This window comes from Cyanistes caeruleus, chromosome 3 (assembly GCF_971803275.1).
Source record: "Cyanistes caeruleus chromosome 3, bCyaCae1.hap1.1, whole genome shotgun sequence".
In the NCBI taxonomy this organism is placed as follows: Eukaryota; Metazoa; Chordata; class Aves; order Passeriformes; family Paridae; genus Cyanistes; species Cyanistes caeruleus.
Genome location: NC_141703.1, coordinates 100,526,648 through 100,551,907, shown reverse-complemented (window position 1 = coordinate 100,551,907; position 25,260 = coordinate 100,526,648). Strand labels below are relative to the sequence as shown.

The following is a 25,260-nucleotide window of genomic DNA, read 5'->3' as shown; positions in this document are numbered from 1 at the left end:
TTCAGTGAGTGTCAGAAAGAGCTCACAAAAGCCTCGATCAACACCTGCCTGGATCAGAGCAGTCAGTTCCTGAAAGAAATACGTCTGGAGAAAAACATCTGCTATCAAATTCCAGAGTTCCAAGGGCCTGGGACTCGTGGAACATCAGATTCTGCTGGTCAGTAATCTGAAGATAGCCAACAAGTCTGGTAAACTGTGTCCAGTCTAGATAATGGGATTGAGTATCTCTAAAGAGGAATTGTTTGAACCCAGTGTTATAAATATCTATTGTGATATTGGCTTTCGCAAGTATTAGGATGAATATTATATGTTAAATACTTTTTGGCTATGTATGTAGTTTTTTCTTGCTAACAAGTTTCAAGCTTAAAGGAATCTCCTAGTACAAGCAAGGAAACCCCAGAGGGCAAAGACAGTGGGGCCCAAGCTGTTATCAGCAGAAGAACAATGGCTGTTATCAGCAGCCAGGACCAGGCCATTGGCAGCAGGGGAAGGACAGATGTGGAGCCCAGCTGTCACCAGGGCAGGATGAGGGGCCCAGACTGTTATCAACACTGACCATTTGCAGAAGAAAGGAAACCAAACTTAAAATAATGATTGTCAGCAAAAATAAAAGCTATACAGAGCATGTTCTAAATAGGTGGAACCAGGGAGGGGACATGCTAAACGCTTCTTGAAAAAGTTTGAATATGCATTAAACCCTCACAGCAGGATGGGATAAAAAGGATGTTCCTCAGATACCAGGGATGTTCCTGGCACTGCTCCAGGGCACCTGGCTGTTTTAACCCTTTGCTTTATTTCTTTTGTCTCCTAATTGTTTTTTTGTTTATATTAAACTTTTTATAATCTATTAAGTGAATCTCGTTTTTCACACCAGTATATGGGGGAAAAGGTAAATATGAGGTTTAAAGAGTTAGGAACCCCGGGAATGTGGGTGGATGAGCTGCCCTTTCTGAAAGTGTGGGAAACCCAGAAATTCCCCAGCGGTGTGTTCCTTCCTGCACCCATCCCTTCAGAGGACATGAGGGAGGAGGGAAGAATGCAGAGGGAGACTGAACACCAGGAGTTTTTTGTGATAATTTCAGAAAGCAGAGTGAGCCGTTTGTTACATTGTTGGAGGTTAAAAAATTGCATGGAGAGACATGATGGGTTGTATGGATTCTTTTTGGAATCTTTACATTTTGAGGAAATAGTGGGGAGGGTGGAGAAAATGCTGGAAAAAGTCCATGCTGTTTCTAAAACCACGCCTTTAGAATAACCCCCCAACCCGCACTCTCCATGTAGGTCAGAGGAGCCAGAGCGAGGGAGGGAGCCAACCCTGCCCTCTGACAATTTTGACCACTAAAGGTGACGTTAGGAAAGGCTGGTGAAGATGTGTCCACCCAAGAGGAGGACACAGGAGTATTCACCCAGCAGGCGGGCTCAGAGGCTGCCCAAGGGCGGTGGGATACGGTGGGATGGCCGAGCCACGGAGTGACCCCGAGCAAAAGTGGGAGAGATTAGAAGCAATATTAGGACGCTGCCATAGACAGACAGCGAAACAAAAGGGGCTGAGCAAAGTTGCAAAGGCCTGGCCCTCCAGAGGGGAGGTTGGGGGCCCTCCGTCCGGCACTGAAGCCGAGCTGGCAAAGTTCATTCAAGAAGTTGGCCCGGGAGTGGGACAAAAAGTTGTGGTTTTCATTTGGGGTCTGGTTTCTGGCATAAGCAGCAGTCGCCCAAAAAGGGATTTATATCCTGAAAAGGAGTTTCTCCCTAAATATAAGTTTTTAGATTTTTTTTCTCAGATTCAAAACCTTGGCTTGGCGGGGCAGACGGGGCTGGCAGCACAAACACACTGCAGTGCCAGCGGCCAGAAACGCTGTCACCATGGCACCACCCGTGAAACAACCAACAGAAACCTCGGTGAAACAACCAAAAGCAAGCAACAAAAGAAAAGAAAAAGAAAAAGAGAAACAACAGAAAGCTGGACATCTCGGAGAGGGAGAAAAAAGAGAGTTTTAATTGGGCAATTCAAAAATTAGAAGCTTTGTAAATTGCATTGTTGGTTAATCTGCAAATTGTACTCATGATTCAGTTTTTAAAAAGAAGTACCTATTGAAAGAAACGCCTTCAAAAATAGAGCAAAAATTTACAAATATTGTATAGTGGTAGATATATATATGGATGTTGCATTTCTAATGATATCTGCTGGTTTTGTTTTTACAAATAACATGGAAAATAATAATAGTTATGTATCCCAAGAAATTTAAAAGAGTTTTGATTTGTTTCAGTATTTCCAATACATGAAGGTTTTAAAAATGTTATCTTTTCTATAGATCTACTGATAATGTAACATTGTATGATATGGAGTGATCATCAGGTATTACTACTGTAGTTACAGTCAATTTCTGCAAAATGCATTTCTTTAAAACTGAATTGAAAGATCAGAAGTGGAGCTGTCAGGACATGGTTGTGTCTGAAAACTACACAGACAGTTTACCAACAGAAATAAAAAGTTACCTTGCAATAATTACTTTTAAAACCTAATGTTAAAATACTGAAAGATTTACAGCTATTAATAAAACAACCTTTCAATTAATGTTATCTACAGAAGATATTCATAGTTTTAAAAATAATCAGCTAGGAGAATTTCACTGTACAAGACAAATTTAAGTTAACCATATATTACCCATTTGCTTGTTTATTTTTTTACAATTTTAATAAGGTAATTTTAATGTGAGTCCTTTTATTATAAAAAACACGTATAACAACTTATATACCGATTTGGACTTTGGATTCTAATTAAAAGTTAGACTTAATGTTTCTGAAAAGTGCTACAAAAGCTGAATGGGAACTTGCCAAATTCTGTGGTGTTGTGTTTTTTTCTCTAGTAAAACTGCACTTTAAAAATCCTAACCAACTTAAGCATATACTAAGCAAATTATTGTTATGAGTAAGTATTTTTAGTAACATCTGCAGTTATTGTGATTCTCAAAGCCAAATAACAGAGAATTGTGATGTATTTGTTGCATCCTTATAATCTCTATAGTGAATCCATGTTACTGTTATATTGTGTTCAAAAGGTATATGCCAAACTTTTAGTTGCCTTTTTTATAATAATAGAGTAAGACTGAGTTGTGCTTTCATCTGATATAGATACAGTATTAAGTGATTAAGTGTTAATAGAATTAAGCAAAGTTAAGTTTCACTGTGTTTAAGTTTGAGTGTTTTTAAATTAAGTTTTATAACTTCGGGGTTTTTTTTTTTTTTGAGGTTAAGTTTTGTTATTTCCTTTTATCATAATTAATTTTTACCAGGTTTAAATATTGTTTAATTTAAATTACTTCATGTTTCATTGAAGACACTTGTTTAAACTGCAAAGTATAGTTGTTTGCCTGGAAAGATGAAGATGCCCACAACTTGGACAGCTGTGATAGAACACTGGTGAACACCTGCTTGTGGATAGAGGTGAATGCAATTTGTGACACCCTTGATTTCATCAGAAATTTTATTGTTTATTGTGATCTCTACAGTTTTTGTTTTCAATAGGTAACACAAAAGAATAGTGATTGTTATTTACTAAAAAATTAAGAAGTTTTTTACCTTGTTTCATTTTTAGTCATTAAGACATGGATGTTTTAAAAGTATTATCTTGATTTTTTTCAGATACTTACTGCTGACATATTCATTGTGTAATGTAAATTTATGGATTTCTATGATGAGCATTATCTATAAAGTGTTGTTGTTGTATTTACAGCCGTCTTTTTTATATATTTTGACATATCTTTGTGTAATTACCTTTTAGACACGTGTCATTTGAGATTTTTTTTGTTATCTAATTAGAGATGCATCTTGGTAAACAAGTTATATAGCTGTTCCTATACAGAGGTTTGTCTTTTTTTGTTTTACTATTTTCCTTGTTTAAGAAGATTTACTTTTGCCTAATCCAGTGTAGCTTTATTATTTTATTTTTTTTAATGTTTCCAGGATTCTAAGAAAATGTATCATTGCTGAAAGTTAGGTGTTATAAAAGAAACTTCAGCTTAAACTAACTGCTAAATGGTTTAGTTAGTCAATTACCTAAGACTTCTGATCATTTGTTTTATACAAATTCCTTTTAACAGTTTGCTGTGCTTTAAGCATCTTAAAGCATGCTATTATTAAAAACCTTGCTCTGAAAATGATTTAAGAGACATCTTTCCAGTTTAAAGCCTAAGGCCCTTGCCAAGCCTTGACTTTACCTGGATGAGGAATTTACCAATAAACCCAGAAATTTTCTGCATCAAAATAATATTCAGGTCAATTTGACTTGGCAATTAGTGAATTAATATAGCAGCTGAATTTTTACAGTGAGCTTGGAAGATTGTTATCCAGATATGATTTTCCAACCTTCCATTGATTTATCAGCTGTGGCAGACTCTGGGATGAGAGTATATTTAGTACATTCAGTAATTCATATTACAGATGATTTAGATAATTTTAATATAGCATAATATTAATTTTGCATCTTCTTAACAAGTTCTTGATTGCTGTAAAAGTGTTATTTCCTATACATTGTCAGAACAAGAAAACAGATTATTTTACCCTTGCTTACAAGAGAGGGTGAGAAACAGAGGTTGCAGCTCAGAAGCATGGAAACCCTATGTATTTTGGATTTTGGAAAAAAGCATAAAGACCTTATATCTATTACAAATAATTCCTGAACAGTCCTTTTTAAACAGGTCTTTTACAAAACCAATTTCATCAGTTATCAAGTAGGCTTCTAACAGTACTCAAGCAGAGTTGAGAGAGAATTCTTTGGTTCTGGTCAAAGGTTCAGAACCAAGACAGATTAAAAATCTATTTCAATTAATAATTTGGAAGAAAGTGTATGCCATGTATCACCATGAAAACATGCTCATGAATTTCATGTTCTATGAAATTCAGTGTTTTTCTGGATCTTAGAACTTAAGTATCAGAAACAAGGGCACACACTCTGTGTCTCAGACTCCAACAACTCTTCTTTAGATTTCCTAGTATTGAAAGAAATTCAAGCTGTACTGGAAAAAATGAATGTTACTATGATTTACATTACATTTATACACACAGTTACTGTATTGAGCTAAGAAAAACATAAGGAGTTATAAACCTGTTTTTTGAATACATGTTAACTACATATTCATTATATGTTTCTTTGAAATAATTCTGTAATTTAGAACATGTTCAGTTTAGTACAGAATTTTTGTATGATTACAAGATGTGAAAGGGAAAGAGAGAACACACATTAGATTTGCTAAATTTTTGTCTCCCATGACTCTGCTGGTAGCTGAAAAACTGTTTACCTCCTGAAGTATTACTCAGAAGACTGTTGAGGCTGCCTTAACTTGAACTAAAAATACCAAAATGCAAATTTGGATACAAGGGTTAACATTACTCTGTATCAACTCCCCAACCCATCAGGGGCCTAAAGAAATCTTGTCTGTTTGGGGAGGCTTATGCTCTTTTCTGCCGAGAGACATGCAAGTAAGTACCCTTTAAGAGGGCATTTCATGCTAGTTGAACAAACATAATATGCTTTTGAAACAGGTATCTAGAATATTAACAGGTATGTAGAAAGTTATTAAGTAGCTCAAAATCACTAATTAGTGCCCAGGATTAAATATTATATCACAACCTACTTAAAATTATTAATTTAGCTGCATACATAATGCACATTCTCAAATGCAATGTCATTTCTACTCTCTTTGAAATATATAGCTTCAAAAGCTGTCTTTTGGCTGTACATGAAAAATGGACAACAATTGTAAAATTTTTTAAAATGAAAAGCAACAGTTGACTTTTACAAAGTTGCAGAACTATTTCTAGCTGGCATAGAGGTGTCTGCACTAATACAGCAATACAGCCACGGGACTATGACAAAGAAGGAAACAGTTGAGATATACTTACAGTATTTTCCTTGGACATTCCTCTCAGTTAAAATACACCATTCACTTTTTGTATACTCACTTTGAACTCCATGGGAGCGAACTATTTTCCAGGTTTCTGAGGCCACCTCTTTTACATCCACTTGGTAGTGGTGAATGGGAACACCTCCATGTGAATCTGGCTTACTGAACGAAACCTTGGCAGTGGTTTGTGACAGCTCAAAAACTCGTACTCCGTATGGATTTGATGGCACATCTGAAAAAGTACAAGCACAGTTTAAAAATCAGCAGCAACTAGACAGACCTAAGCAGCTGATAATCTACCCACAAAAGTCTCCTTAGAGTCTTCAAGGCAGAAAAAAATAATATTGAATATGGTGCAGTAATATTTGTGTTAGATAAACAACTTAATCTTTCTACTACAGAACTGTAAGAAAACCACATTCATTTTCTTGTATGCTAAATTACTGCAAAAACATTTCCCATTTTTGCCTTTCTTTTATAATATGATTTTTTTAATAGCCAGTTTCATCATAGAAATACGTAAGAGACCAGCTTGTTGACTCTATAATTATGTAAAAGAGAATAACAAACTTTATATCAAATTTAACAAAACAAACACAGCTAATTAGATAATTCAGAATCTAAATTCTTCTAAGTAAGCTTATGATAAATTACCTTATAAATAATTTGGCCATTTTATGGAATGCTGAAACACAGCTGAAAACATGAATCTCTTTTTATTTTTTTCCAAGAATGGATTTCAAGCTATTGAGAAAATATGTTAATGGAAGGCTTCTTATTCTCTGCTCATCTTACAAACTAATTTGCAAATTAGGTTGAAAGAAACCTTTTCTCTGAAATCAAAAGCAAGAGTATATCTTTCAAAGTAGAAAAGAGCTATGAAAATAAAGCAGGTATTTGTAGGTGTTGAAATACTACATATGAAATAAAAGCAAAAAATAACATTGGGGTCAGTACATCTTTAAAAATAGAAACATTACATTATTTTTACAATTTGTCATAAAACATATAGAAGTCAAAAGACTAGCTTTTCTAATTGTCCCACATTTAAAAGAGTTATAATTATAAAAAGTGATATTGAAAATTATAGGAAGAATTTTAATTCTGTGGACAGAATGCCAGAGTTTTAAAACACCATTAAAAGTTTCTTTTCTGATCCACTTGGAAATTATTTGCATACTTTATTCCAGAATTGACATTGCTTTTGTTTCCATGTTATAAAAGATATTTTTTTAAGGACATGCCAGAATTTGAGCCAAAGCCTGTAATTTGGTTAGTGGGTAATGAACCATTTACATAAAACATTGTCTGTATTCAAAGGCTGTCAGACAGTTGTGAATAAAAAGAATCAATCTGAGTGTCACTCGGCATTGTTACTTGAATGAAAATGAGAAAAAAAATTTCTACAAAATATTAGAGAACAGATTTAATGACACATTCAGCCACAAATTCTCAGGAAAAGGACACTGCCAAATCTGGTGTAAAGGGGTTGATTTGTATAACCTCTTAATTATCAGAAACTTAATTTTTTAAAGGACATCTCTGTCAGTTGTCAAACTTGAGTGTTCTTATGCAAATGTCTTATAATACCTCTTACAACTGGCTTTTCAGATTCCAGGTCTCCTGAAACCTCCAATACTTCGTGTTTATTGGTTAAAACCAGCACAGATTTTATTTATATGGATAAGAAAGCTGTAATATTGTTTACTTAAAGACACAACTACGTGAATCCATGACATTACAGATTTCAGTAGAATTGAAGTGCCAGCTTGAGGGACTCAAATCCTTTCCTATTCCAGAAAAAAAACATCAGGATAAGTGATTTTGTAAGAAATTTTCACTACCAAATGTAACCAGGCTGCTATGAATTCATGAAAAAAACAGACCTGGCTTTGGGATTTCTTTCTAAAGGGATCAAAAAGTTGTGGGCCTTTAGAAAAAAGAAATTATGTTCAAAAAACATATGGACTGTCTTTTTCTGTGACCACATAGAAGAAAAATGAATTATATGAGTTACTTGTTAAGTCAATATTCATTCCAAAATCAAAAGAGAATGAGAATGAGCTAAAAGCTGCTATGGATATCTACAGTATTAAAAATAGCATCTAAGCTTTTGAAACTTCTTTTTCTCTTGTTAAAAGTGTTCAAAATAAACCAAACAAAAACAGGGGATAAAGGAATATCTAATTTCATTCATACTATTTTTATGTTAGTTTTTGGATAATATTTTAATAAGGAAATTCCCTAGTGCTTCTGTCTGCATCAATACAATTATTTGGTCTATGGTATGAAACAAAAATGTGTTATTTACATATCCACATTGTTCTTGACTTTCCAAATATTAAGGAGACCTCTCTATCTTGTGCGTGGTTAACTATAATAAGCATGACTCAGGGAAGATGAAATCCTTCAGGTAGAACCTTATGTTTGCTACTGCAGTAGCAGTATAATTTCTGCCAGGGGAAGATATGATTCCTTTTGATAATAAGCATGAAATGAAGCTCCTTTGAAAACCCGGTATGATATGTTGTGCAACACAATATGTTTAGAACTCACTGAAGTAAAATACATCCACAATACTATTTTAAATATGCATCTCACATTCCAAGCCACCCACTGGTACAGGTAAGTTTTATGCAGTTTCCAAAGTTGAACTATATCAGTTCTAAGGAAGAGAGTGAATAACCTGAAGAAAATATAGCAGAAGGCACATTCCTGGTGAAAACCAAAACCAAATACTAGTCATACCATCAAGATACAATAAAATACCTACTATCTATTTCCAACTAGGTAGATCTGTAACTTTTTTTTCCCCAAAGAAGATCAATAACAGCATAATGAACTGAATCTAATTCTGTAGTTTTCTAATGAGTATGAATTTGATCTGCAAGATATACAGCCTTCTGGTCCTGATCCAGTTAAGCATTCCTGCATTTGAGCTGTACCCTGTCAGTTGCAATTACTTGGAGCATTGCTGTGATTTTCATGTTAGAATTGCAAGCCTTTTGGATCAATGTTTAGCAGGAGTGAAGAATAATTTGCAATGTTTTGTACTCCAAAATCTCTTCCTGGAAGAGTAGAGCTGTGCATTTTTCTTGTTCTTTTTCCTTCTAAAACCAACAAAATGAATCTTAGAGGACGTTAGCTACAGGCAGTGATCACTAATACATGTATTTTAGATACAAGTTGAAGGACTAAGTAGTAGAAAAAGGAAGGGATTTACTTTCTGTGATTTAAAGATCACTTAGTAATAGCAAAGATTCCAAAATACTTTCTTTGAACTTCCATTGCTACATTGCTATCTTTTTTTTTGTCATTGTACTGCTGTCAAAACAAGGGATAATTCATCACAAATTCAGCTTTTAAATTAAAGAAATAAAAAGTCCCAACAAGTCAGACATTTTGCCAATTCCATTTGACATTGGTTTGGTTCTAAAAACAGTATCACTGATAGAGAAGTACATGCAGAATTATGAGTTCCTATTTGTCTCCACTGATGTGTAAAGTCTTTATAATTATGACCAAACTTGTTCAATAAATGACCTCTTTTTATCACTGTGGATTTTCTTTTCAAGATATTTTTTGGATAGCTTTATGGAAGAAAATAACTCCCTCTCAGACTTCAGCAGTCCTGGTATAAACAGAGAAATGGAAGTGATTCTGTGAGAGTAGGTAGTGGGCTCTGAGATTGATCTTCCAGTCAGCTCTTCTCTCCTGTCAGTATGTTCCTACTCCAGCGCTTTTTTTTTTTTCCACTTCTCCAGCTTTTCCTCTCTCTGTACATCTGGCATATATATTGACTGAAAATAACTATGTCTAAATGCTGAATCTAAGCAGCACCAGGACCTTGGCAAGGAAAGAGATGAGGCTGGGGACTAGATTTCTGGAGTCAAAAATCTCTATGAAATCGCTTGTGCTTGTACGTCCTTATAATGGAAAAAACCCATCAATATTAGATCTACATTTACTTTGCCAAATCTCTGAGAGTTCTGGAAAAATAAGCCTTCAGTTAGTAAACAAGACAATAGCTAGAAAAAAATTACATAAATAATAAATCAAAATAAGACACATGCACACAAAGCAAAACACTGCTGCCATGTTGATAATTTCATATCTATGCTAATTGAAAACATGTTGCTGTTTTGTTCACTTTTTAATAAAAATCCTTTAGGTGACACTGCTATTATGACAATGGCAAGTTTTAGAACAGCAGGCTAGATTTTAGTTCTGCCCATATTTTTGCAGAGACAAGTGGGCTTTTGGCAGAATATGATTTTCTTTTTTCATTATACTATTCTCCAGGAAAAATTAAGTCCTACTACTTTGATTTTCTTTTATCTGCATGGAAATACAAATACTGGTGAATAAAGGAACATCTATTAAGCAGCAGTAAAGTGCCAGCATCAAAACTATAGACTAGAAAATTTCTAAATTTGATTTTGTAGTCTTTTCCAGTTGTCAATCAGCCTTTTCATATTTTGAGCATGACTTTATTCCGTAAAACAGGTTACAGGATGCATTTTCTGTGAAGCTCAATTATGGTCTTTCCCATGTCTTTATTAGCTTTTGTTGTCATAAATTTCCATCTTCACTGACTTTCTGTGTGCACAGGATGCTTAAAGAGTAATTCAATAAAGTGGTATAGGAGTTCTGAGTATCAAATGACATAACTGTCTTTTTGTTTTTTAATTCCCTGTAGTATTCCTATAGAAAGGAAAAAGACAAATCATACAGCTGTAGCAGATGTAGCATCTCTCATTTGCTCAGAGAAGCTGTGGATGCCCCATCACTGGAAGTGCTCAAGGCCAGGTTGGGCAGGACATTGATCACCCTTGTCTAGTGAAAAGTGTTCCTGCCCAAAGCAGGACCTATTCCATCCCAGAATACAAGGAAGAAGGGGAAAGGAAAGTCTAGAAAGAGTAAGACTATGAGATCCTTAGAGGTGAATCATAGTTGACTTTTTAGGGCTCAGGATTCAGCCCATCTATACAACCAGCTACGCAGAAAATCTAATTTAATAAATAAAAAAAGAGAAACTTTCAAAATTCTCATTAAGTTCTGTATCACAACCTTAAAGTTTACCATTTTAAGATATTAAATTACCTATTCCAATAACATACTCCTAAACTACTGATGGCCATGTGACTTTCTATTTACCTACACAAAACATTTAAAACAATTATACTGAGACCTTGACAAAACAGAAGAATGCTTTTCTAGTTCATACTGGCTCCCTGAATAGTGATATTTCACCTAAACTATGCATAAACTAGATTTGGACAAATCCAGGAATATCTGTGCTCACCTCAGGCTCTGAGAGCCATTGGGGCAACCTGCCAAGTTGACCTGGCTTGCCAAAATTTAAGCCTGACTCAGATTAAAACCAGACTGTAAGTTAAATTCTAAAATAAAAGTTGTGGCTGTTGTGCTGACATGAAGCATCTAACTTGAAGTGGAAACAAGTGACTATGGCTCTTTTCACATTCTATATGTCACATAACATTTTAAAAGCTCAGGAAAGGAAAAAGGAGGGCGCCCATGTGGTATTTCTAAAAGTTGATCACCACAGCAGTCACATCATGAGCACATCTGATTCAGCTTTCAACAGAATTCTGAAGTTTCTAAGCAGATTTCATTCCAGAATGAAACTTCACATACTCTACAGCTTTTCAGTTTTGAAAGGTTTAAACAGAATTCAGTCTGATTGAGTAGCTCTGTATAATCTGAGTGAACAGTTATGGTTTTTCTGTCATACAAACATGGCTGTAAATTGCATATCAGTTCTGAAAGAAAAATTCCTTTTTTAAATCAGCAGTAAGTCTAATTTCTTAAGGAAGGCAACACGAATAAAGATAATGGAATTTTGACAGTATAACTTTCTAAGAAGCAGTAAATTAATAAAACAAAATGTAGTTTGATTGTGCTGAAATCCAGCGAAGCAGAAAATGGAACAAAGCATGAAGGAACAAGTAATTCCTGAAGAATTTAAGGAAAAAAACTATTCAGTAAAATGATCATTTGTGATCAAATTTACCCTAGCTGTATACTTTACTTAATACTGTCTCCCAGATAGGAATTGTATTTATTTTTCCCTGACAGAGTCTTTGTAAAACATTCTATGCCCCAGAATTTATATTTAAAATCAAAGCCAGGAGGCAAAGCAGGCTGCATTGAAATACATTAAATTAAATTATAGCCTTTAATATGGAAAATATCAATCATTAGGCCCTCCTAATCAACCAAAGTGAAGCAACCAAGGTAATAAAACTAGGGAGAAAGCTGCATTTGACATCTTATACCTGTAATTATTATAGTGGTTTTATCCTCTGTGTCCCTGATCATTTTCCATTTCCAGCTGATGCCAGTTTAAGTGCAAAACTTGTAATGATGAATTATACATTTGGGGTTTTATTCCAAAAAAATGTCTATTTAGAGCAAATATCAATCTTTCAGGATACTGAGTATTAGGCATTACACTACTGTAAGTAGTGCATAGCAGGTAGTACATAGTAGTGCACAGTGACACCCCAAATCTAGTTTTTCCAGCCCTATTCATTATCACTATTTCACTATTCAAAATCCTACCTTTTTTTTTTTTCCTATTTTCTGCATTTAATATGATTAACTAGAATATACCCATATAGTTCATGCTTTACATGCTCTCTTCCCATAGCTCTATTTATTCTCATTCCCCTTATTATAACTAAAATACATATTTTTAAGTGTTCATCTAGCTTTCTGATGAATTGCCTGAAAAAAAGATAAGCAAAACATTGCAGAAGTAGAGAATATTAATATGTTTAAAAAAATGTCATCGGTGCCATTTCTGATGTAGTTGTATTAAAAAGCAAAAATAAAGTATTATAGCTTGTTATTTGTTTTTTCCTTGCATTTCCAGGGGAGCTCATGTGTGAATTTCCTGAAATAAAATGACAAAATATTATGTGCTTTTTCAATTAACTTTTCAATGCTAATATTCTTTATTAAAATTGATTAATTAATAAAAGCAGGGGATATATACATAGCTAAAACAATCATCGTGTAGTATCATGCATTGTGATGAGATGTTGTTCTGCAAATCTAAGAAAAAAACAAAACCATTCTGGAGAATATCTGTTGAAATGATCTCCCAAGTGTATACACATTTATGAAAAAAATAAAGCATACAGTGGCAACCACAATATTTTCTCATCATTTTCTCTCCAGAGAGGTAAGACACCAGAGGGATGCAAGCAGGGGTTTTCTTTCCTTTCCTATTATTTATGTTCATGGCTTCAAGAAAATCTTTCTTTCTTGGTAGTCAAATGTAGCTGTCAAAGGAAGGTTAGATCACACCACAGCTAACACCCCAAAAAAGTTGAAAAATGAAGGGTAATGGATCTTCTAAATGATGTAAAATTGTGTTTCACAGAAATCTGAACCCCACATTTTCCTATTTTAAGAAGCTCAGCACTTTTCACAGTTCTTCAAAAGCAAAAGGTATATTATGGTAGTAAGGTGTGCTAGTAGCCTACAGACATAATGGGAAAAACTTTCAAAGTTGTGTACAAAGTCTAAGAAGACTATTAGTAAATAATGAGGCTTTATAATTCCTGAGACACTAAAAGAAAAAAATTGCCCAATGGAGCAAAAATAAATAATAGCAGCAGGCCAGGTCAGAGTTTCCGTGTGACTGGATGTGCATGCTTCAGGAATGCTTCCCACTAAAACTCTTCCTGCTAGGAATCTAAAGTGGGGTTTTTTTTGATTTTTTTTTCTTACATAAAAATAAAATTTCAAGAAAAAATTGAAAAGAAAGAAGAACTAGAGAAAAAAAAATTATAAATAGCGTTATATTTATAAATAGCATTCCATAAGAAAATGTAATTGCAAGCACTGCTAAGAAACTCATTTAGTTTCAGTTAATAGTTATTTCTGCCCAAGAACAAACAGATTTTTCTATTTGCCTGAACAACAACAGAAGGACATAAAAATATTCAGACATTCTGTAACAATAGGATGTAGCATATCTCAGAGCTTAAATTATTTCAATCTAGCACTCCAGTCAAATTCTGCTTTCTTAATAATTAAAAGTGCAAATGGAGATAGAAATTCTTTGCTGAAGTATTTCAATCTTTTGTCATTGTTGCTTTTTCAAGAAAATAAGGAGGGAGAAAAAGGAAAAAAAGAATTTTCTAATTCCTTCTTACTTTTACTGACTGCAAACCATATGTGTCTCTGCTGAAGTAATAAAAATACATTGTTATAAATGTAGGATATAGTAAGAGCAAAGGAAAAAAGGTTAAACTAATTTTCTTCAAGCTTCAGAAAGCTTTAAAATTAAATCAAAAGAAGATTCATATTCTGAGGGAACTGGTTTGTTTTACTTTATATTGCAGCTCAGCTCTTAGACAATAAAATTATCTGCAAACAGTCCATGGAATGAAATAAACAGAGGATTGTGTGTCTAAACTTCATGTTGATTAAAGTAGGAAAAAATATTTAAAGAAAAGGAAACAAAATTTTAACTTACCAGCTTGACCAAGTGTATACTCCTGATGTCTTGTTCCTATTCTGTTTGTGGCTGTACAATTATACCGTCCAAAATCACTGTCAGATGTGGGAGCAATCTTTAAAATAAACACACTTTGTAAATATTAGTTGCTAATTAAATATATTATATTATTTTAAAATCAGAACTTCAAGTATGTTCTCCTTAACCAATACACAGATGTGTTCTTCAACATATCTAGTATATTCTCCAAATATAGACCTAAATATATGTTTTTCATGTTTGACTCCCCTTTCTCAACTTCAAATGAAATATTTAAATCTCATTAATTTAATTCTCTGATAATGGAAAATAGTAACACTGCTCATCTTTATAATTTCACTTTTAAACAAGAATTAAAAAAAAAACCCAAACAAAAAACAAAAACTAATAAACATTTTGTAGATATCAAGTGTTTATCAGGGAGTCACATTAATTTTCAGTCTTAGCTTGATTGTCTAGTTTTATATCTATTTCTGGATTTTTTTAATTCTAATTATCTAAAGTATATTTTTGTAGTGTGTTGTTGGAAAACTGAGCATAAGCCATTCAAATAAGGTTTATTTTTTACCTACTCATAAGAAATGTGTAGATAGATCAGTCCATATATTAGTATTTATTGTTTTGTTCCTTTTTAAGGAGTGTTACTTATAAAATTGTAGGTTTTAGCCTTAAATACCCTCTACAGTACTTGCAGTGCAGCCAAACTGAGGACAGAATTATGTTCCACCACCACACTGGTTTCCATTTGCAGTCTTACCTCTAGAATCAGCTTTCTTCCTGTACTGTAGGTCTTCAAATGAGTTGTATTTTTTACAGGTAAAACTAATTTTCCTCTTTTCCACTGAACTGAGGCAGACGGATTTGCTAGCACTTCACAGCTTATATTGATGGGATTGCCTTCCCAAGAGTAATACATGGTTTGATTTGACACGAATGTTGGAGCAACTGGAAAAGGAAGTTTATTAACCAGTTTAGTAAAACAAGCTGTATACTCATATCCAAGTTTTCATGTTCACTGAGAAATTTCAATTGATTTTTTGTGTCAGTTTACCACTGAACATGGAAGTGTTAGTATTCAGCCATGAATTTCTTGGGCTTTTGTCTTGGTAACTTTCTCCTCTCCTAAACAGTTTCAGCTGAACTTCTTGGGAAAAAGAATATCTGTTAAATATATTTAATATTAGGCAACCACAGGCCTTGAAAGACTCTCTCAGAAATGAGGATGAGTGTTTCCTCTTGAGGATGACAAACTCTTCAGCCAGACTGTCATATGACAAAGGGAGGTGTCCTAAAAACATATATTGTCCATTCATGTCCTGATTCTTTTGCTATGGAGAAATTACATTCACTCCTCAAATTTTCTTGTGCTATGGCTTCACCCATTTCTGACTGGAACTTTATTATACTTTATGAAATCTTTCTAAATGTTTATTTGTGGAAATAAAACTTAAAAAAAAGCAAAATAATACCAAAAATGTTACAATGTATTGTCTACCTACTGTATTGTATTGTCTACCTACTTCAAAAAAATATATTGTGAGTACATTATTTAGGACAATGTTTATATCAGTTTCTTATGAAATTATCCAGCCAAGGAAAAAGATTATGTGTTTTTCTTACACATCTGACTGGCTTGTAAGGATTGGCTGCATTAAACATATACCAAACAGTGAGTCTGACACAGAGGAAATCGCTGTTTTGCAAAGTAACTGTGATTTTCATACTGCAGTGCTACTAAGTGACAAGATTTATCCCTTCTACTCACTGTTTCACTGGAGAGCAGGAAGTTTAGGGAGCTCTACAGAATGAGAGGGAGTAGTCTTTTCCCTTTTCTTCTTACCTCTTGAGTGAATAGTGGGGTTTTTTTATCAAATATTTATTTGTGTTACTTCCTAATTTCATCGCTATTGTCTTTTAACGGTATTAAAAAAGATTCTTTAGTCAAGGAAACTCCCTTAGGGCTTTAATTCCAAAAGAGAATTATCAGTTGCAGCTGTTGTTGTTTTAATATCTAAGATACATATATGTATGTATTTGTTTTGATAAATAGCTCCTAAATCTTTCCATATGTGTCTCTGGAAAATCTGTTCTAGTCCTCTCATGTATAGCTTGGTTTTAGGCAAGAAAATTCCTAATACTTAGGAATACTTCCTAGTATCAAAGACCAGAACTGAGTATCTTTAGTATGAAGTAAAATTAGCTTCAGGAATGGTTAAAAACATTTAGTTTTTTTCTTCTTTAATTTTTTTTTTTTCCCCCGAAGAGCATATTTTCAACTTTTTCCTGTTTGCCTCTGTCAAAAAGCGTAACTTTTTGATGATATATGCTGCTGCTGCATGCAGATATATAGACTTTGAGCAAAAAGAACTGTTATCAATAGAAGTTTTAAAACACAGATCAAAGCTGCTATATTGCTCAAGGCCAGCAGCATCTCCTTTAATAACTGTTCAGCCCTTATTTTTGTAGAAAAACAAGCATTTTCATCCAAATAAGTAAAGCTTGCCTGGCTATGAATTTATTTACGAGACACAGGAGCTCATCTTTCTGCTCCAAGAGTTTTAATAAGTAATTCTAGTGATCTTGATTTTCACAGACCTTTAAATACCCCATATTTCAGCAGCTAAACTGTTTAATACAAAGAACAGACTATCAAAGATTCCTCAGAGTGTGACATCTCACACTAGTGGAGAATATGAAGAAAAAAGAAAACAGCATAAGCATGTTTTATAGTTAGCTATGGTCAACAATCTCAGAATAGCAAGGCTCAGAGCCTTGCTTTTCCTCCAGAAATGAATCTTGTGGTGGGAATCACTTGTAAGAAAACTGTCCAAATGTATTTCTGGATGTTCAATAGATGGATGAATAGCATGTTCAACAAATAGATTGGAAATCTCATTAGACTTTGCGAAGTTCCAAGTGTGGTTATTTCACAAATTTTGTGTAAGCACTGAGTTCCAATGTGCAATTCTCACAATAAGTTTACTACATTAATGAACACTAGGCATGAATGTTCAGCATTAAAAGATACTCTGGATCTGAGAAATCCTCCTTCCTAGATAATGTTTTGTGGTTAGATGCTCAATACACATGTGGCAAACTCATATCCTATTTTAAGACTTACAACTGAGAAAGTAGTGTACACTTCTATACTGCAGATAAAAGCATTTAAGAGAATAGGGACTTCCAATTCAGACTTCTCTCTCTTCTAAATGTAGAGTTTGGATGCCCATAGTATCTGTTGATATTTTAAAAGAATAAGTGAGTTATGGACTGCCATCTGTACAAAGCTGCAGGTATTAACATTCATAAACACAATCAACCAAAAATAGGAGTAAAAGTCTGTCAAATCAAGATATATCGCAAAATAAAAAACTCACAATTGTAAAGCATTCCCCTCAAAAAAGAGCTTTGTAATTTCCCTCTCAAAAAAGCCTGTATAAAAAGGCTTTGCAGCCATTTCCTCAGTCAAGAGCTCCAATATACAAAAAGAAGAGGACTGTGCTAATGACTCGATTCAGAGAAATAATCTTAAAACAAATGATTTTTGATTTCCTAGTCAGGAACAGGTTAAGATGCTTGAAGTGATGTCTTACAAAAAGAATATAATTCTGGAAATAATTTTCATTTTACAGTATAGATAAAAGATATTTCACATTTCCTATGAAACTAAAAAATTGAGTTGAAAGGGAATCATTTGTTTATAAAGAGAACTTATTTTTTTTCTTGTATGGTCTTCATACTGCTGTTTAGTATGCTTAAACGGTTACAGAATTAGTATTTATCAAACATAAACACAGATTACGCTTAATATAAAACAATCAGGAAAAAAATCAAACCTTAAAGCCAAGTCTTTGAAATATGTCTGACTATTTTATATGTCTACAAAGCCTGATAAAAAATTACAATAATAACCAGAATATTTATCAAAAAGTTCTATCAATTGAAAATGAAGTAAAACCAAGTAGATATGAGAAGGTAGTCCTATGAAAGAATCTTTAAATGCAATATATGTATTGTTTAAAAAAATAAAAGATTCAGTGAAAATCAGTTAGAAAATTAGAATAATTAAAAATAATAATGTGCTCTGCTTAGTTTCTATGTAAATGAGAATTAATTTACACCTGACAAAATTCAATGCAGGGTGCAAATGAAGTGTTCTTTTTAAGCTTTTTTACATAAAGTAAAAAGTTAAGATGACTTACTTGACTTCTAAACAGATAAGTAGAAGTAGGAGCTTGAATACACTGTTAAAAAAAATCAACCCTGAGAGTATTTTTTATATCTGAACTTTTAACTCTTTTCTGAAAAAAAAAAAATAAAAACTCCCAAAACTTAAAAAAAAAAGACAAAATTGATATAATTTAATAGATGCACACAATGTCAGAGAATAGCTCAGGTTTGAAAGGACCTTAAAGATTACCCAGTTCAAATCCCCTGCCATGGGTAAGGACACTTCCAGCTAGACCAGGTTGCTCAGAGCCCCATCCAGCCTGGCACTGAACACTTCCAGGGACGAGGCACCTACAACTTCTCTGGGCAGGATCTCATCTCCCTTACAACTAAAAAAAAAATAATTTCTTCCTAAAGTCTAATTCCTAATAACTCTGTTTCATTTGAAAACCATTGTCCTTATGTTATCACTACAGATAAAATTCTCTCTTATAAGCCCCCTTTGCACATGGAAGTGCTGCAAATGTGTCATTGGAGCCTTCTCTTCTCCAGGCTTATCAACATCAGCTTGCTCAGGCTGTTCCCATAGCTGAGCTGCTCCAGCACTCTGATCACCTTCACAGCCCTCACCTGGACCTGCTCCAGCAAATCCATGACCTTTTTGTATTTGGTGTCCCAGAGCTGGATGCAGCACTGCAGGTGGAAGTCTCACAAAAGGTGGGTAGAGAGCTGGAATCACTTCTCTCAGCCTGCTGGCCATGGGTCTTTGGATGCAGCCCAGGATGTGATAAAGTTCATGAGGTTTTAAGGCTCAGCTATGAAAGATGGAATATTGTTCTGGAGAGATAAGGCAATCCAAATGAAAAAGATGCCTTGAAGGAATAAAGACTATATCACAAAGATATAAAATGAAACCAAACTATTCTATGGGTTTAGGATTCTGTAAGAAATTATAAATTTAGATGGGCATTTCAGAGAAGTTAATATTATGGCACCAGCATCAGCTAAACTCAAGCTGATCATTTTCCCAAGCAAGAAAGAAACCGACAGGTCGGCACTCCAATTAGAATTTGTTCTGGATAACCTATGTAGAAGATTATTAAAGAGAAACAAACTCTGACCTGAAAGCTGTCTCTAGCATTTAGATATCCTTGTTAGTTATAATGTCCAGGAACAGTGATTCAAGAACAGACTAATACATCACCTGCCTTGTCCAGAAAGGAATTAAATTAAGGAGGACAAAGATCCAGCTCTGGTGTATGTTTGGTGTCATACACAAAATTAGATACAGCAAATTTCCTGATTCAGTACATGTGTCCAGACAACTATAATGGAAAACTGGTCTGCAGAATCAGATTTGCACTTCTTAATTTAAGAACATAGGTTTTCAAACTTTTGGCTATCAGTTCCCCTGGAACGTAAAATAAAAATATGTGGCAGATTGTCAGGTCTGAGACTCTGGGACATTTCCTACAGTATATTATTGGAAACCTTGCTCTAAAATGATTAATGTTGGCATAAGTTTCCCATCATCGAGGACTTTAATAAACCACATGCTCCGGCAAATCTAGTACTGTCCTTGCCATCGATCCTGTAAAAGTGCCTCAATTTTTTGTAACTCTGCCACAATTTAGTTAACAGCCATCTATCTTTCTCTTGTATTTTCTCCCTCATACTTTTTTCAATAGTTAATATTTTAAAATTAATAGCTCTTCCTTGGATACAAAGTAGAAGAACCTCCACAGACAAGTACAATAACTGTCACATATTCATTTGCAAGAAGAAATAATATTAGAATGACTTCAAAAATGTGGTTAGGTGACTATATTTTAATCTATAATCATTCTTAATAGGAAGACAGGAATTGGATAATTTCAGGATTACTAACTTTCACCTTACTGCTACTATCACAATCATGGCTGTAAGGAAAAGCATTCAAGACCCACAAAAGTAAATGAAACTCATCATATACTGGTTTTAACTTGCCATTATTATTAGCTAAAACCAGAGGGCTCTTTTTTTCTGGAATGCAACCCATGATTTCATAAGTTTTGAGAGGTATATGTTTCTTTCAAAGCAAGCGTAAAGAACACCACACTTCCTGTAAGACTTCCTTTCACCTGCCCCATTTTTTTGGTTCCTCTAAAAATTCATTGCAATATGACACTGATATTCAATAGTATGATGCACTATTGACTGATAATACCTTTAGGAAGAGTAAGAGCCCCCTCCTACTGTCAAGCAGTTTTAGTTCCTGGAAATGTTGACTAGGATATTATTTTTAATATTTAAACACCATATCAATTGCTCTATTTCCATAAGATACTCTCTGCTAGATTAAAGCATTTTGATAGTTTCACATTAAATAATGGTGGGCAATGAATGCATGTATGGCTCAGATGCTTAGTGCTGCCAGAGTTGCAGAAAATCAATGTACCTATTTTTCTTTGAATTTCACTTGACATTAAAGAATTGTATTTGTTTTTACTTTAAAAAAAAAATCAAACACAAAAGCCAAACTAAAGCTCCAAGAATTTTAATTCCACAGAAATGTCTATTTTGAATTGATACATCTCTCTAAAATTACATAAACTAGTTTAAATTAGGAGACAAAATTATAAAGAAAACATAGCTAGGTAAAATAAGCAAAGTCTGTCACTAGTGATGTATAAAATAAACTGTTTGCATATGTCTATTAATCATTTTGTATGCCTGTAAATCACCAACACTAGTCATCCAATCTAGGACAGGAAGACTCCTCCTACAGATCCATCACACTAGCAGCAATTTTCATTTTAGTAGTAAAATTATCATGTGCTGCCAATTGTTAACACATCATTGTCAAACAGTATCAATTGGTACCAAAATTTCAATTGTTACATCATTCCAGAATTACTGGAATAATTTACTATGGCCTGACTTCATCAAATACTAAATTACATAATTGTCTTACAGGCAGAAGTGAAAAACTGGAATGTTTTTCTCAAACCAAGATCCTATGCTCATCTTTCTTCCTGTCTTATATGTCACATTTTCAGAAGAAGATCTTTTTTCTTTTCCTACCTGTCACCCTTACCTCCACAACATGCCTCCTTATTGATATCATCCCTCCATTCCCTAATGTCTGAATATCTGTCTCTCTCTCCCAGTCCATGATAGTTGCTGTATGGAGCAAGGACTCTTAGCCTTTTCATCTATTTAATTTTTACACAGAAAGCACATTGCACAAAAAATTGTCCAGAAAGCAACAAATAAAATCTCTAAAAACTTGTTTTGTTCAAGTCTCAAATTTCAGCACCACACCAATCATTTCATCTGCTTATTTTCTTCATTATACTCAGATGCCTTGATTCTGCTTTGATGCATCTGTCTTGCAGGTTTACAAAGGGAAAAGGCCACAATGCCATTTTTTCATTCACAGGTCATCACTGAATAATATAAATTACATTTTATATAGTATGAAAATACTTGTGAAACCATTTAAAATTTATCCCATTAATTATCAATGTAAATATTTAAATTTTTTGGCCTTTAAGACCAACTCACAATGTAGAACCATGCTCAAGGAAGTATCAGTAAATTCTTCCTTGTTTTTTTTCTTTTTTGTCTACCTTTACTTTTCACAATTGTGAATGTGAAAAGTAATGACAGGAAAAAAAGTTGTTAAGGCATATATATCCATTAATAACTAAATTATTAGAAGGAAAACAAAATAAAATCCAAATTATTTTATTATTTCAAAATTGTATTCTTCTATTAAGAGAAAAGTAGCTAACATTATTACCAATCTATTTTAAATGATAGCAAATTGATTGCAAGATTAATCAAAACATGTAGTAGAAAGCTGTGTCTGGTAAAAATTTATGAGAAATTTCTAATATGAATATCATGTTTAACAAGTCATTAACATATATTTAAGCACATTTTTCAGATGGAATTTTTGTTTCAAAGTATTTTACAGCCTTTTGGGCTAAATAATAGGTAGATTTATTATATAGATGAATAGTTTCTACATTTTACCACACTTTTGTAATATCAGAAAAAGACAATGGATGCATTCAACTCTGCTTCACTATGGAAGGTTTGGTGAAATGGATTTGGAATGTGACTTTATGTGAAAAACCTCATATTTTGGAGAGAATTCAACTTCCTTATCCCCTTGAAGTCAGTGCAATGGCATACTAAACTTCCTTTTGTGCAAGTGCACAAGTGCAAAGAAGGAAAATAGTAAATCTTACAACTGACATTCATAATATGTCAAAATTATCACACCTATTCCATGATATTAAAGCTTGATCTTTTCCATCTTTGCTTTCTCATTTTAACCTCTAAATTTAACAGGAAGAAATGTAACTAAAGCCAATAGTATTTTATTAGGTAAAAAATTGGATCTTTTTCTATACTAGTTCAATATTTTGTTTCTCTTGATTGTTTTTTCTGTAATTTGTTTCTTTCCTGGGCCATATGATTGTATTGTAATTGTATATAAACATATGATTAGTGTTGTTTTCTGGCTGTGATGACAGGATAGAGCTGGGTCCTCATGACTTAATGGATGAAGGGAAGTTGTAAAGAGGACAGTCAGGTTTCTTTGGTGGTGTCCAGTGACAAGAAAGAGGCAATGCCTCCCAATTCCAACCTTTCTGTGATTCTGTGAGTAGTGAAGGGATGTTTCTTCACTGATTTCTTTTAACAGAAACCAAATCCAAATGATGAATGGTTTTAAATTTTTCATGATTTATGATAGCAGTAGGCAGCTGGAACTTTTGCAGCATTTATCACAACACCGAGGCTTCCCAGAGAAGTTGTGGATGGATGATCCATCCATGGAAGCATTCAAGGCTAGTTTGGAGGGCATCTGAGCAACCTGGTGTAGTGGAAGTTGGCCCTGCCCATGCCACAAGGGTTGGAACTGAATGACCCTTAAGGTTCCAAACCAAACTGTTCTATGATTCTGTGATAACATTTTTGATGTCTTGAACACAGTAGTAGCATTTTCACCAATTGAAAACCTTTCCTCCTTGTAGATAAATACAATTTGTAGCTCAATATGTTGAATTCACTTTTAAGTAATGTTGTATATTTTTTACATAGACATAAAATTAAACTGCATGAATCCAAAGAATCCCCCTCAACTCCAGTGCAATACAGCTAACACACAACAAAGAGAAAGAATAATCAATTCATGAAACCAAGTTCAATACTGCAGCTAATGAGGTTGGTTTCAAATTGTGGCAGGGAAAAAAAAACACAAAGGAAAAGACTGTTATTGATAAGCAATACAATAGTATAACAAATACTGCACAGTTTTCTTTACAGGTAAAGACTACACTGCACAGGCTGCTTGACTATTTTTCTCTTCACCACTCAAAGTTGATACTTAACTAATAAGGAATATAACTACAAAAATCATGTTTGGATGAAAAGCAGTATTAAGAAAAACTTCATATTCCTGGAAGACACTATAAATAATTTAATTTTTTTAAAAAATTGCTTTCTAAGATATCATTTTTATCAACTATTCACATGGCTGATCTCATAAAAAAATATACCACATTACTCACTGTAATATATTTGTCATAGATAATTCTATCTCAAAACATTACTCTTTGAATACTGTGAGAAAACAGGCATTTTTGGACCATCCAGCATATCTAACTGCTGCAATATCAGTATTGAAATTGAGAGGTTTAAATAAAATAGTGATGTGAAAACTGGTAATTCCAGCTAAAAAGGTCTCTTAGTCAGGATGCTTCCTGGATAGTGTATGGGAAAACAGAGTTTTCCAAAGGACATAGCTCAGTGCCTTTTCTCTGGTAAAAGGAGTATTGTCCAAAGAAATTTGCATCTGGTGATACAGAGCAGTCAGAAACAGTAGCATCTTACATAATGAGTGCACCTGGGAGGAGAAAATTAAGTGATGGCTGTGAAAGCTTCTGACAGGTTAATGACATTTTGAACACAACAGAGGGAAAACTGTAAGGGCACATAAAGAGTCTTTCAAAGATCATAAACGTTGTGCATTACTGGCTTGTTTAAAGCTTAGTAATGATGTTGGGGAACCCTAACTAAGACACACTTTCACTGTGGTGAAAGATGATCCAGCACACTGAACATGTAAAAATTAAGATTTTTCTTCATTGCTAATTATGCAGTGAAAAATTTGTGAAACCCAAGACCTAATGTGTTCTCTCATCACAATTTTTCTTTTACTCAGGTCTGTATTATGCTTTTAAAGACAAAAAAATACCACATAGAAATATTAAGGTTTGTATAGGAAAACTAACTTTGAGAGACACCTGATATTCTATGTAAAATCAAGGTATAGTTCACTAGGGTTTATATATTTAAATTCCTCAGGCTATCTCGAAAACCTCATCTTAGCATACGACCTGCTTTAACTTTTTTATGTATTTCTCTAATGCTTTTAATTTAAAAAAATAGTTACTTCTCCATGATAAATATGTAGATAATAACTATAGATACATCTTAATACCCAATACATATCATATATTCCACCACGTAGGAACTTTTCAAATAATTATGTATTATTACTCTCATCAAATACACACTAGGCTTCACATTAAAATGGAAATTTTGCAGTTAATGAAATCCATTAATAAATAATATTTGAAAATGGCATTTTATTTTGAT

General features: G+C 33.7%; 1 protein-coding gene across 1 annotated transcript in view; it reads right to left on the bottom strand.

Moving 5' to 3' along the window:
- NCAM2 (neural cell adhesion molecule 2) overlaps nucleotides 1–25,260 on the bottom strand; it is a 281,301-nt gene that overhangs the window by 60,806 nt on the left and 195,235 nt on the right. Inside the window, exons 10-12 of the mRNA XM_086883383.1 lie at nucleotides 15,194–15,381; nucleotides 14,416–14,512; nucleotides 5,962–6,135 (exon numbers count right to left, since the gene is read on the bottom strand). Coding sequence (XP_086739509.1) covers nucleotides 5,962–6,135; nucleotides 14,416–14,512; nucleotides 15,194–15,381 — 459 coding nt within the window. The remainder of the gene's footprint in view (nucleotides 1–5,961; nucleotides 6,136–14,415; nucleotides 14,513–15,193; nucleotides 15,382–25,260) is intronic.